The sequence below is a fragment of the Carcharhinus amblyrhynchos genome, chromosome 9, assembly GCF_965287045.1.
Source record: "Carcharhinus amblyrhynchos chromosome 9, sCarAmb.v2.hapA, whole genome shotgun sequence".
Classification (NCBI taxonomy): Eukaryota; Metazoa; Chordata; class Chondrichthyes; order Carcharhiniformes; family Carcharhinidae; genus Carcharhinus; species Carcharhinus amblyrhynchos.
Window position 1 is genome coordinate 37,737,340 of NC_137332.1, and position 14,398 is coordinate 37,751,737.

The following is a 14,398-nucleotide window of genomic DNA, read 5'->3' on the forward strand; positions in this document are numbered from 1 at the left end:
CTCTACTCTCTCTCCACAGATGCTGTCAGACCTGCTGAGACTTTCCAGCATTTTCTATTTTTTGTACTCATCTTCATTTGTTTGCAACCCAAATGGAACTGCTAAAAACCAATAAATTTGCTTTGTCTTTGTCACATCATCTTTCTCTTTAATAAGTTTTAACTACTTACAAAGCTCAAATCTCAATATGACATGAATACCACTAAATCCAGGGAAATTTCTCTAGCACTTTTTTTACATTCCTAAGCTCAAAAAATATTCAACTCAGCTATTTCCTAGAATACACAGGCAGTTAAAAAGCCACTTCCGGTTTTGTCTTGCACTCTGTCTACTTTTTCAAACATGGTAACTTCCTGCTCTTTTCACCTTGGTTCATCACCTAGGTTTATTGCTGCTACATATATAACATATACTAATGTAGAAAAACAGCTAAGCCGCTATAAAGACACAAAGAAAACTGATGTCAGACCAAAGGATTGACCAATAGACACTTCTAGGAGGAAAGGGTTGAAGAATTTAAAGAAGGAATTTCAGATCGTATTAAACTGCAAAGGATGGGCATAAGTTGGTTTATTGGTCTGAAGGATGGAAGGACATGAGAAAGCACTGAAATGGTACTTGAAGGTTTGGAGGTGATAATTTCTGTCTCCTGCCTTTGAGAGTCAAACTAAGAGATGAAGGTAGGAAATATGAGAGAGGGGAAACTTAGCTTGAGTTCAAATTAAACACCAGTGTTGTGAACAACATGGTTAACCTTGAAACGTGGCTACAGGGTGAGATAAATTGTGTCACAAGAGCAAAGACATGACTTTGATCTTCCCATGTTTTGCATCAATGTTGTCAAACTGCAAAGAGGGATTCAAAGAGGTAGAGTGAAGGTAGATATAGTCATCTTTGCACATGGATGTGAAACAGATTGGAACTAAAAGGTGGATCCTTGAGAACTCCAGAGTCATTGTGATGCTGCAAAAAGAAATGAAGGTATGGGATAATATAGACAGGCTGGCCAGATGGGCAGAACAGTGGCAAATGGAATTGAACACTGAAAAATGAGAGGTGGTGCATTTTGGGAGGACACTAGGAAATACAAAGGACCAGAAGGACTTTATAGGGCGAATGTCCACAGATTCCAGAACAGGCAGATAAAAGGTAGTTATATGGGATAATAGCCTTTTAGCTAAGGCATAGAATATAAAAGCAGGGGAGGTTATGATGGAGCTATGTAAACACTCGTTAGGCCACAGCTAGAGTACTGTGTGCAGTTTTGGTCGCCACACTATAGGAAAGATTCTAGTGATTGCACTAGAAATAGTGTAGAGGAGGTTCACCAGGATGTTGCTTGAGTGTTTCAGGTAGGAAGAGGAGCTAGTGTTGTTCTCAGAGAGGGCTTATGGGGAACCTGATTGAGGTGTACAAAATGATGAGGTAGGAGAGACAGATAGGAAGGAACTTTTCACTTTAGTAGAAGGGTCAACGACCAAGGGGCCATAGACTTACAGTAAAGGGCAGAAGAAAAAAAGCTTTTTCACCAAGAGGGTGATGGGATTCTGGAACAGTGGTGGAGGCAGGGACCCTCACCACATTTAAAATGAGCACTTGAAACACCATAGCATACAAGGTTACGTATCAAGTGCAGGAAAATGGGATTAGAATAGATAGGTGCTTGATAAATGGTGCAGGCATGAAGAGCCAAATGGCCTCTTGTCATGCTGCAAAATTCTATGACTTGAGTCTAGATACACAGGCTACACTTGGTGCACAAGGCTGAAACCAAATAAGGGTAATTCACCTAGAAACTGAACAATTGTAGAAAAGGCATTGGGACAGTTCAATATTTGAAAGCAGGCAGAGAGGTTAAGCAGAACAGGGAAAAACAATGCATCATAACTTCACGTGATTAGAAACCATGGCCGATATTTTAGGACCTCACGCGGGTGAGGCTTGTAAAATTCCACCTTAGGCCAAAGGAAAATTCCATTCCAATGCATCAGATGAAATCAGACAAGGCATGGGAATAATGAGAGAGAAATTAGAGAAAAAAACTATTGAAAAAAGAGCATAATCAATTTCAGGGCTGGCATGGTAGTAAAATTCTAGTACCTAACTCCCTTGGAGTAGCAATCACTGTCAGATTGCCACTCCATGCAGAATTACTTTCCTTCCACTCATGTGTGTCACAAGGTCTGGGTCTTACAATATTTAATCATATTCCCCAAGCAGTTAGAAGAGGTTTTTGTTCTTCTAATCTCTTCTGAGTAACTATTGCTGTAACCCTGTCAGAACCATCCGAAGCTTGTGTTTTAAATTGCATTTTTGAATGGTTCCCAGGGCATGGCAATTGACCAGAGGAAGTTTGCAAATTGCTATGCAAACCCTTACCTATGAAGTGCCAAGAGAGTTTTCCCAGCACTAATCCAATGCTGGGGAGCTTGGAAGTTACAGCATTGGTTTCTGACATGGTTTATGTTCATCTTAGTGTTGAGGGAGGGATGGAAATCTGACTGGAGAGATTGGCAAAGATTTGGGACGGCACAATATGTTTATGTACTTCAGACAAGGGAGGTTGGAGATTAAACCAGTTAATTGGAAGAGTTTTACAGTGGAGAGCAATTTTCAGGAAAGAAAAGAATCCATTAACAATGTCAGCTAACATTGGAGCCAGAGAGGTAAATTGCTTGGCAAGCAGCTAAGTGAAAATTGGGTCTCATGCGCAAGGGGAAAATCAGACAAAGCATGGGAATAATGGGGGGAGAAATTAGAGAAAAACTATTAAAAAAAGCATAACCTTAATGTTATCAAATTTATTTTGATAGACCAGATTCTAAGCGTGGCATAATCATGCAATATCTTGCACTCACCCGCAGTCTAACACAGCCTCTTCGGGAGCCTCGCATCATTTTATCCTTAGACTAGAAAGAAACAAAACCAAAATTTAGAAAATATCCAAAAGCAGCTACCCATGTTGTAGCAACATATAAAACAGAAAACAAATCAAACAGACAATTTAAAAATCAATACATTAAAAGTCAATTAATTTAAAGTGGCACCACGTGACATTGCAGGCAAGAAAAATAACCCTAACTACTCCCACACATTTCCCAATCGCTGGATATACAAAGACATTGGAAAAGGTCTGTAAACAATGTGGTCATCCACCCTTTTTAAAATTGATGAGCTAGAAAGCCTGAAGAAGGACAAAGAAACCAAATCAAAAAAGTCTTGCTTTGAGCACATATCACAAATAAGTCAAACCATTAAAACACACATGCAGTGTACATAAGGCAAAGGAAAAATGCATAGGACAAAAGATTACCATGAAACCCTGAACCCAATGTAATTGAATACCATATATTACAAATAACGAACTCCACTTAACCTATGAACATTAAATTGTAAGCAGATATGAAAACTAGTGATCAAGAAACAGCAGTTACAATTTAAACAAGTAGAAAGAGGATAAGCAGTTACCAGTGAATTTCAACATTCTTTTCCACAGTCTTAGCTAGCAAATTAGAAGCAGTTTGCAACAGCTTGAAATTATGCTTTGCTGGGAGCATGCAGACATATAATGCATCCATGTAATATTCTTCCATCCAGTATCTTAATGAAAAGATTAACCAATTTAAAAGTACAATAAACAGAACTTTTGGCCATTAGAAACTTGCAGTCAGGAGCAAGAATAACAACATTTAGTTGTGATAAGGGGAGAATTTAGGATTGTTATTTGAAGACTCAGTTTTGTAGTATGCAAGAAGCTAACTGCTATTACTAACAGTAACTATCTGGTACTTCCACTTGACAGACTGACACCAAGGATCCCTGTAAAATTAAAGTTAATGGGAATTAAAGGGAGACTCTCCATTGTCTGATGTGATAATTAGTGTGGATGTCAGAGCACAATCATCTCAGCTCTAGGACACGGAGTCAGGAACACCCCAAGGTAGAGTCCTACCCAGTCATCTCAACTGCTTCAAAAAAAAAAATCAATAACCTTCTCCATCTGAATGTCAGAAATGGGAATGTTCAATGATAACTGCACAATGCTCAGTTCCATTCAAAACTACTCGTAATAAAGTGGTGCGTGCCTGAATGCAGCAGGATCTGGGCAACATCCAGGCTTGGACTGATAAGTGACTAGTAATACCTGTACAAAAAAAAATCCTAGAAAATTCTTCAGCAAGAGTCATGTACTTACTCCTTACATTCCATGGCATTACCATTGTCAAATCCCCTGAGAATGAATAGATCAGGGATTATCATTGACCAGGGACTGAACTGGAGCTACAACGATACTCTGGCTACAATAGCAGGTCAAGGACTGGGTATTCTGCAGCACATGATTCATCTCCCAAGTCTGCAAAGCACAACTGAGAAGTGTGACTTGCTTGGACGAGCGCAGTTCTTAACAACACTCAAGTAACTTGACCCTATCCTTGATAAAGCAGCCTGCTTGGTCAGCACCCTATTCACTGCCTCCACTACATGTGGCAGGGTGCACCATCTAAAAAGACAGTTTACACAAGAAAGAATGCAAAAAGAGCAAGAGTATACCTCAAGCCTGCTTTGCCTCAAGATCATGGCTGATCAGAATTCTGACCTTAAATCCACTTCCTTGCCTGCCCTCTTTAACCCTCAACTCCTGTGCTGACAAAAATCTGTCTCACTCAGTCTTGAATATATTAAATGACATAGCCTCCATTGTTCACTGGAAATGAGAATTCCAAAAAGTTAAAAACCCAAAGAAATTTCTCTTTAAATGAGACACTAGTTCCTTTTTTAAACTGTACCCTCTAGTCCTAGGTTCCACCACGATGGGAAACACCCTCTCAGTAGTTACCCTGTCAAGCCTCCTCAGAATCTTATGTTTCAAAAAGGTCATCTGACATTCTTCTAAACTCCAATGGGTTTAAGCCTAATCTGCTCAATATTTCCTCATAAGACAACCCAGAAATCAGGCTAGTGAACCCACTCTGAACTGCTTAAATGCAAGTATGTCCTTCCTTAATAAGGAGACCAAAACTGCAGGCGTGGTCTCACCAATGCTGCACAGTTGTAGCAAGACTTCTCCACTTTTATACTCCATTCCACTTGCAATAAAAGGGGCCAACACTGCATTTGCCTTCTTTATTGATTTATTAATCACGAAAAGTCAGCATGTAGATATACACAAGAGGGCACCCAGATCCTTCTATATTGCAGCATTCTGCAGTCTCTCTCCATTTAAATATTTCATCTTTTACTAAATTCTCCCTCAGGTGTATTCGAACAGGTTCCAGAGTATGGCGACTAGAAGATTTTCACAGTAATTTCATTGCAGTGTTATTGCAAGTCTACTTGTGACACTAAAATTTAACTTTATCTGTCAAATTTTTGACCACCCACTTGACCTGCCAATTCTTCACTTTGTTTCTTCAACCTGCGTTCCTACCCATTTTTGTATTATCAGCAAATCAGTTGATCACTTCATCCAAATCGTTGAATACAAAATCATAAATATTGAGGCTCCAGTTGATAATTGCACCTTTTTGGAATTATCCAAAAGTTTGAGGAACCTATCTTTCCCCCTAAATCCATGATGGTGCCACAGCGTGCTGACTTCTTGCAAGCTGTGTCCACATACTCTCTGAATGCTTCTAAAGTTCTTTTAAACTCTCTAACTGTGCACTATTACAATCTCTTATAGATTTGGCATTCCCCTGCTGTTATCAGACTTTTGAACAGACCAACCTTGTACTAAGTTGATCTTTCTCTATACCCTAGCTATGACTGTAACACTACATTCTGCTCCCTCTCCTTTGCTTCTAAATGTATGGTATGCTTTGTCTGTACAGCATGCATAAAATCAACTCAAAACTATGGCAATAGCTCAGCCAAAGTTGACTTATCAGTTCCTTTTCTCCTGCGGTCTAAATTGCAATCATTTGAAATTCTTGCATTTGTCCAGATAAGTGAAACAAAAACTTTCTGCGACTCTTTAGCAATATGAAAGTTCTATACTACCAAGCAGCTTAAAAAAGAAAACTCATCCTTTGCTGATTTCTAAAACATTTCCCAATCTTGTGGTTTACCACAAATCTTCACAGCCTTGCAGGTCTTTTCTTTCAATTTGGTAAAATCTTAACTTTTAGTTAGCCACAGATGGTGCATCCTTTGTGTAGAATCTTTCTTTCTAACGGAGTACATCTTTTACTTCAACAAAGCCTAACCCTATGACAACTAGCAATTAAAAGAACCATAAAAACTAGGTCATTCTTTCATAGTCACTGGGCCAAAATTCTAGAACTCCCAAATGAACAACAGTGGTAATACCTTTACCACATGGGCTGCAATGGTTTACCATAACACCACCTTCTTGAGGATACTGAGGGATGGGCAATAAATACTACCCTTGTCAGCGACACCAACATTGAGTGGAAAAAAGTTTAAAAGAGTAAAAGATTATTTTATCCTTACGCCAATCATCAAATCCTTTTAGCTGACATTATGCCTTCACCTCTCAAATGTTTTTGTTGACCACCCACTTGGTCACAGTGAATTAAGAATCCTGCTAATAGCAAAAGCTCTACTCTGTTTGCACATGATATTGCATAAATATTTAGATTGTCAAAAATTGCTAAGCTATGATTTGGCCTCACTGTAAAAATGGAAAACATGGAGTTTGTCAGCATTTTAATTTTACAAGTATCAAATTACATGAGCAAGACAGGTTTTTCAACCCTGAAAAAAAATGTTTTTTGTCTCAAATTATCTTAAGTCGTTCAGTAGGTTTCTATTCACTTTTACATTATAACTAGTATTCCATGTTTTATTTCCATAGATAAACCCAAAATGAACTCAAAACTGTCCAGTTAAAAGCTCTAGCCTAATCCTAATTATGAGGACAGTTTTCAGTGTTACTTCCCATAATCATTTTGTTGCCATTGTACAAGCATCCAGAAATAGTCATTGAACACTCTAGTCCTGGGTGTAAACATCTTCAAAGAGAATTCCGGATGATTATATTTAATTTTAGCTCATTCTTATTTAAGTAAATAGTAGTAGTATCAGCAATTCACATTGATTTCCACAAATATTTATGCTGTGCTTTGTCCTGTTGAAAGGTAGTAATTTCAGCTTCTCAGAGTAAAAGTGCACTTTCTGGCTCTACTGGTTTTAGCAGATTGCTGAAATGATAAAATGTATCATTTATCTCAAATTAGCAAAGCAAAGATTGACTAAGAATCACAACAATTTAACAGTAAATTAGCAAGTGCTTGAACCTCAATTACATATTTCACAACCAATATTTAAGCACTGTTGGACTATACAATTGAATATTAGAAATAAAAACAGAAAATGCTGGAAATGCACAGGTCACGCAGCATATGTGGCAAGAGAAACAGAATTAAACATTTCAGGGTGAGGACCTATCCTCATTGTAAATATCAGATTTTACATAGTGCCTTCTTTGCCTATTCCCAATGCTCTTCTGGCTAGCTTCATAATTTTCAATGAACTTCTCATTGTCCGAAACTGTGCTGCTCATATTGTATCCCACATTTGATCTATGTTGGCTCCATGACCAGTATCATCTTTCTTCACTGCCCAGATAACTTGTAACTTCCTTTAGTCTTGCAACCTTCCTAAATGCTAATTCTTCTGGCTTCAGCACCCCATGCATTTTCCTTTCCTTCATCCTTCCATTGGCAGGTCTTGGTTAGGATCCACATTTTGGAAATCCTTCCACTAGCTCTCCTTCCAGAGAACCTTAGTAAGTCAACAATTTTCTATAGTTATAAAAAAGTGCCATTAGGCCTCTTTTCAGAAGACTTGCACTTTATGATACCAGTGGGGAAAACTGGGCCCAATATTCAGAGCACATGTATTACTTCTTTCATGGTAACAACATTGAAAGAGACAAAAGAACAAAAGGTGATATTGTTGACTGCATACTGGGCTCTGGCATTTAGTGTGATAAAAATCTGACCTAACTGATGTCCCTGACTCAAAAACATTAAATGAGCCAATAGACCTGATGAAATACTACAAAAACCCAAAGGTCTCTGTAATCCTCCAGATATATTGCTTCAACATGGCTAGGAGAACCTGTTGAGTTCTTGGCTAGATTGCAGGAATTGGTTAATCAAATTTGGACTGTTAATAAAGTATTGTGAAAGATTTGAATGTGGCTTGAATGACCTAACCACACAAAAGAAGCTGTTGGCTGAACCCAGTTTGCACTCAACTATTGAAATAGCCTTACTGGAAAATACAGAAAAAAAAGGGGCTCAGAAACTACATAGAGCATCGAGTAGCAATGTCCTCCAACTGTGGGGAGGGACCTCATGTAATGAGTCCTCAATGGAAGATGCTGGTGTAAATCTGTGTTAAAGGCCCCCTTTCAATATAGAAACCCTAATGTCACCACAGGATAGTCAAGGAAAGTCAATGATGACTTCTAGAGTATTAGGAAACAAACTCCAGAAAAAGGTGTAGTTGCCAGGCAGGACATGGCCAAGATGAAGTTTCAGGAACAGGCAAAACGTGCACTGCCTAGTGAAAAAAGCCGAGGCCAGTATCAGACCATACCATACAGATATCCCCTCTTCCACAGACAGGGACATTACAATTTCAATTGTATTAACTTAACAAAAGTTGACTCTATAAATAGTAGAATTACTGGTGAATGGCCATCCCTTGAAGATATAGTCTCCAATATCAGGGAACAAACACACAAGTGTTCCCAATCAATCACATAGGTGGCAATCAGCTCATCGCCCATTCATTGTTGCGCAGACAAAGCCTTATGGGGAGAGACTGATTCGGCTGAACCAGTTGGAAATCTGCAGGCTAGGAGTGGGGGACTGTACAAAATTATTAGTAGATACCCTGGGAAAAATAAAAAAAAAAATAGGACCACGGCCAAGATGTACATTTACCCCAAATGTTATGTCTAGGTGTTTCAGAACAGGAGCAATCCCATATACCATGCTGGAGAAAGTGGAAACTGAACTAGGGCATCTTGAAAGTTTAGATACAAGACCCAAGCAATTTGCAGAACAGGCTGCATCGACAGTTCCTGTTCTTAAGCCTGACAGATCTACTCTTCTTGGTGAGGACCAAGCTAAAAGTCAATTGGGTGGCCACAGTACTCCACGCCCCAAATTGAAGAGGTTTGTACGTTAATTCTTCAAATTAAACATCAGCCACACCTGAATTGTCCCAGAAATGTGACAAACACACATAACAGATTCTACAAGTATACTCACTTACTTATTTAGGCTACCAAGTAGATGGCAAGGAGTTACGTACAGTAGAGGATAAAGGCAAAGGCTATCAAGGAAGCATCAACCTCAAGGAGCACCACAGAGCTGAAATCCTTCCTGGGAGTAATAAGTTATGGAAAATTTATCCTGAACTTAGCTTCCATGTTGGCCCCTTGCACACCCTGCTACGAAAATACCCAAGATAGTCCAGGGAACTTCTGCAGGTCAAGGCCCTTTTCCTGAAGTTAAGGATCAGCCAGCATCATCTAACTTACTGGCCCATTTTCACCCCAAGAAAGAACTTCTATTGACTTGCAATGCTTGCCCATATCAGGTTGGGCAGTGCTGTTATAATTGCTGGAAAGGTAGGACAGAAAAGTCCATTACACGCGCCTCCAGGGCCCTATGACATAGGAGCAGAATTAGGCCACTCAGCCCATCAAGTCTTCTCTGCCATTCAATCATGGCTGATATTTTTCACATCCCCATAACCCCTGATCCCCTTATCAACAACCTCGATCTTAAAGACACTCAATGGCTGGCCTCCACAGCCTTCTGTGACAGAGTTTCACAAATTCACCACTCTAGCTGAAGGATCATCCCTTTAATTTGGCGTTATGCCCTCTGGTCCTAGTTTTTCCAATTAGTGGAAACATTCTCTCCACATCCACTCTATCCAGGCCTCACAGTATCCTGCAAATTGCGATAAAGATCCCCCCCCACCCATTCTTTTGAACTCCAAACAGTGCAGACCCAGAGTCCTCAATCATTCCTCATACAACAAGCTCTTCATTCCCAGGATTATTCTTGTGAACATCCTCTGGACCCTTTCCAAGGCCAGCACATCCTTAGATACAAGGCCCAGAACTGCTCACAGTACTCAAATGGGGTCTGACTACAGCCTTATACAGCCTCAGAAGTACAACCCTGCTCTTGACATCAATGCTAACATTGCATTTGTCTTCCTAAATTGAACCAACACATTAGGGCATGCCTCCACTTGGGTACAGCGCTGGCCTACAAATATCTTCTAGAACACCACCCTGGTACCCAGATAGCCAATGCTGATGCACTGAGTTGCCTCCTTCAATAGTATTGCAAGAAGTTGTGATGATTCAGCATTTTGTGGGAAACTATGCCAGTGTCAGCAACACAGTTGAAGGCGTGGACCCAAAAAGATCCAACCTCATTTAAAATGGGGCACATCAGCCCACACGATGAATTCCAAGAACAACCCTCTGGAGAAATGAAACCTTACCTTATTGAGAAAGATGAACTTAGTATTGAGGACAGGATAATTCTTTGGGGGTGCTGAGTAATTGTTCTGCCTGGAGAAGTCCAATATTAATGGAACTACATAATGGCCACCCAGGAGTATACGATGAAAATGTTGGCTCAGAGTTATATGTGGTGGCCCAGCCTTGGTGAAGCAGTATGACCAAAAACTCCCTGCCTCAGACTCTTTATACCCATGCGAGTGGCCTGGTAAGCCATAGGTGCAGGTACATATGGATTTTGTGGGGTCCTTTATGGATTCCATAATTTTCAGTCATGGTAGATGCTCTCCAATGGTATCCAACGTGTCCAAACTGCACCTTATCACCAGCTGTCAACAAACTGGCAATTCAAATGTCAAAAATGACATGAAGAAACAATAACTGACACGATTTTTTCAGTTACAGGAGCACACTACATAGATGTTGCCCCAACAGAGCTGTTAAACGGGATGTTGGCTTCATACTAGATTAAGCCTGCTTTTCCCAAATTTTGGTGGGTAGGGTGGAATCCCAACAAGAAAAATTATTCTGCAACTGGTCATCCATTTCTCATGAGACTTTGGGGGTTGGTCCCACTTGGATCATAATGGCGAGAATGGGATCAGTACTTAAAAAGGTCAAAGTCCAGGGTTCAACCTTAAAAAGAAGGATTTGGGACCTCAGAGCCAAGAGCCCTTGCCCAAGCAAACCTCACTATCAGCAGCAAAGATGGCAGCTGCCATTGTCAGCCCTCAGTTCGAAGCCGATTCCATGTTAGCCCCTCAGATAGTGAAGGTATGGACTCAGAGATAGAGGTTGAAGAAGTGGGCCACGGAGGAACCCACATCGGCAACCCTACTACACTCCCTCTGGAAACAGAGATCCCCTATTCAGTTTATGCTGCCTCCAGCCCCGCCTTCAACAGACCTCAGACCAATCACTATACAGTAGAAAGGACCCTCTCGCTGGTGAGAGAGGGATGTTATGATGGAAATGAGGGCCAAGGGGACCATTGATAGATCTCCCTGAGGACTTTGTGGAGTACAAACTTCCTTACTGAGGAAGTGGAAACTCACCCAACAATAAGCAGTCAACATGGGTTTTCAAATCTGCTGCTCAATTTGGACTAGCATTGTAAGTCCAGGAGGTGTAGACTGACTTGCCAAGCCAAAAAAGGTACAGCCCTTCCTTTGATGCATGCAAAAAGGTGTATGGGAACTGGCATCCTTTCATCTGTGACAATGGGAATGCTGCCTCAACTTCGGTGAAATCAGAGATCATCCACTGCACTTCTATGATGGCTGCACAGGCTGGTTCAGAATGGCAAAATCTGCACAAATGCTAAATACGAAGTTCTTGTCAGTTGTGTGGAATGATCTCTGACATCTTGTTTGCTCGGCTGGTGTCTGCTTTGGAGCTTTTGAAGGCATATGTTGCCATGGTGGCAAATCGCTGCCCACAGCTGGTGTCAGTATTTGCATCAACCTTCATCTAGCTTCCTATTTATCATGATTGATGTGAGAGGCTTTCATGTCTTGTTTGACAGCATTCCTGAATCAGAGTGTTGGGAACCCTGCCGTTCTTTTGGTCAGACTACCTCCCCGTATAGCATATCTGAGGAATGCAGCAAATTTCCCATGCTGTGCACATGTCCAGGCCAGTGAAGTCCTCTTTGCTTGATTAGCACTAGTGTGTTTGACATATTTACCTTAGAAAAGGACTGTTTTCACTGATAACATGGTCTTTCAACGTGATGCCAAAGATGGTATTTTTGAAATGGTATTTTTGATGCTTTTTCTTGGTATGTGCAATTTGTCCAGATTTCACTGCCATTCAACAATGTGCAGAGAATACAAGCCTCAAGTGTCTAGGTCCCAGGAGGTCAGTTTGTTGCTTTTTTTTTAAAAAACCCAATTTTTCAGTCAGCCAAACTTGGTGAATTCCATTCCAATGCCAAGCTCTTCGTCAAAAGGCAAGTTGTCTTTCACTGTGGTTTCAAGGCAGCAGAACTCATTGATTGCTTCCAATAGTTTGTTGTTCAGTCCAATCACAACACTTTGCCCCATAAATACAATTTCCCCTGATAGGATGTTTTCAAAGAGAGTGTTAGGCATGGGACAGATGGTGCATGGGCTTTTGGAGCTGGTCTTCCATCTGGACAACTAGCAGGGATGTTCTTTGATCATGACATGCCACACTTTTGTCTGGGTTTTCAGCATGGATGAGTGGAGGAGTTTCCTATCTGATTATGTGTGGAGGTATATTCCAGATACAAAAGAGTAAGCACATCCCTATGTCACCCATGCTTGATCTTAAAATCGTCAGATGGAGCTGTCAAACTGAAATGGTGTCATGCATATTATGGAAGGACTGTACGAGACAGTAAAGCTGGAGAAGGCAGCAGATTTTCTCTAGTATCCAGTAGAGGCCCATCCTGATTACTGTGTTAAATGGTCTTGAGAGATCCACAAAGGCAAAATAGAATGGTGTTTGCTGCCCTCAGCACCTCTCTTCAAGTGATTAGCTTTTTGACCACATTTGACAACTCTCACATCAAATCTCTTCCCAGTTTCTATAATGGTTGAGGATTTCTGACATTCCATAAGATGATAGTTCCAATTTAGTTCAATCAAATGTAATAGATGAAATGGCACCCTAATACAAAGTTATTATGTTCCTAGCACTCTTGATATTGTAGCTATTGTGCCACTGGCTTTACTGCAATTTTCCTCAAGTATCAACATTATTGTACACATCAAATCCCACTAAAAGCCCTGTAACTAACCGAGGCAATTTTATGACTGAAGTATCAACATGTTGGTATTCTAACTCAGGGACAAAGCTGAAAGCTAATGGAGCATGGAAGAAACATGCCAGTATGTTAATGGAGCTTTTCTTTAAGGTACCACATTCATTGTACACTCCCCTTTCTTGTGGGGCTTTTGGGAGGACAGTGAATACCTACCACAGCACTGAGTCTACCAAATGTTCATACTGTACCCAATACTTCAGCTGCTGATGTCTAACCAAAGTTTGTGGTTTAGCATAACCCATTTACTTATTCACTTTATGCCTCAAGAAAAAAACAAAGGCAACTAAAAAGTTTTTGATGGGCTTTGGAGAGCAGGAGGAGCCCTTAATGGGTGGCACGGTGATTAGCACTGCTGCCTTATAGCACCAGGAACCTGAGGTCAATTCTGACCTCGGGTGACTATGTGCAGTTTGCATTGCGTTTACATGGGTTTCCTCTGAGTGTTCTGGATGGTGGATGGGTTAGGTTGATAGGGCAATTTAGCATGGCCGTAGTGTCAGGGGATTAGCAGACTAAATACGTGAGATCACAGGATAGGGCCTGGGTGGGTTTGTTTGTCAGTGAAGACTCAATAAGCCAAAAAGACCTCCTTCTGCACTGTAGGATTCCATGATGACGAGAAAATCATTGGAGTTGGGTGGTATAATGAATCATGTCAAATGTAGCAGATTAGCAAGGATTAATAGTGCACCACAATCCAGCATCTCCTTCAAGTCAGTTTGCCTTTCCAAACTATTCCATCAACATTTGATTCCACCTCTTTTTCAACTGTACACACAGGCAGGTTTTCAACACATGAGCCATATTAATTGCTTTATCAGGAGACCTGTACATAATATCATTTGGATTCTCAAGAAAATTGCAACATTGCTCATTTTCTGAGTATATGTACAGCAAAGCCGTTTTGTTGTAGACAATCTTACTATAATCAAATTAGCAAACAGTGATAGAAAAATGGAAAACAATAAAATAACATAGGGAACAAAAAGTAACAAAAATATTGGGTTAAAAAGAAATGTCATGGAAACCAAACAATAAAGTGAAACAGGAGAAAGAAAACTGAAGTAATATAAAAGTAAACAAAA

General features: G+C 40.3%; 1 protein-coding gene across 2 annotated transcripts in view; it reads right to left on the minus strand.

Annotated features, from left to right (window-relative positions):
* osbpl9 (oxysterol binding protein-like 9) overlaps window positions 1-14,398 on the minus strand; it is a 218,719-nt gene that overhangs the window by 191,168 nt on the left and 13,153 nt on the right. For both annotated transcript variants that reach the window (XM_080195474.1, XM_080195473.1), the window contains exon 2: window positions 2,859-2,909. In XM_080195474.1, coding sequence (XP_080051600.1) covers window positions 2,859-2,909 — 51 coding nt within the window. The remainder of the gene's footprint in view (window positions 1-2,858; window positions 2,910-14,398) is intronic.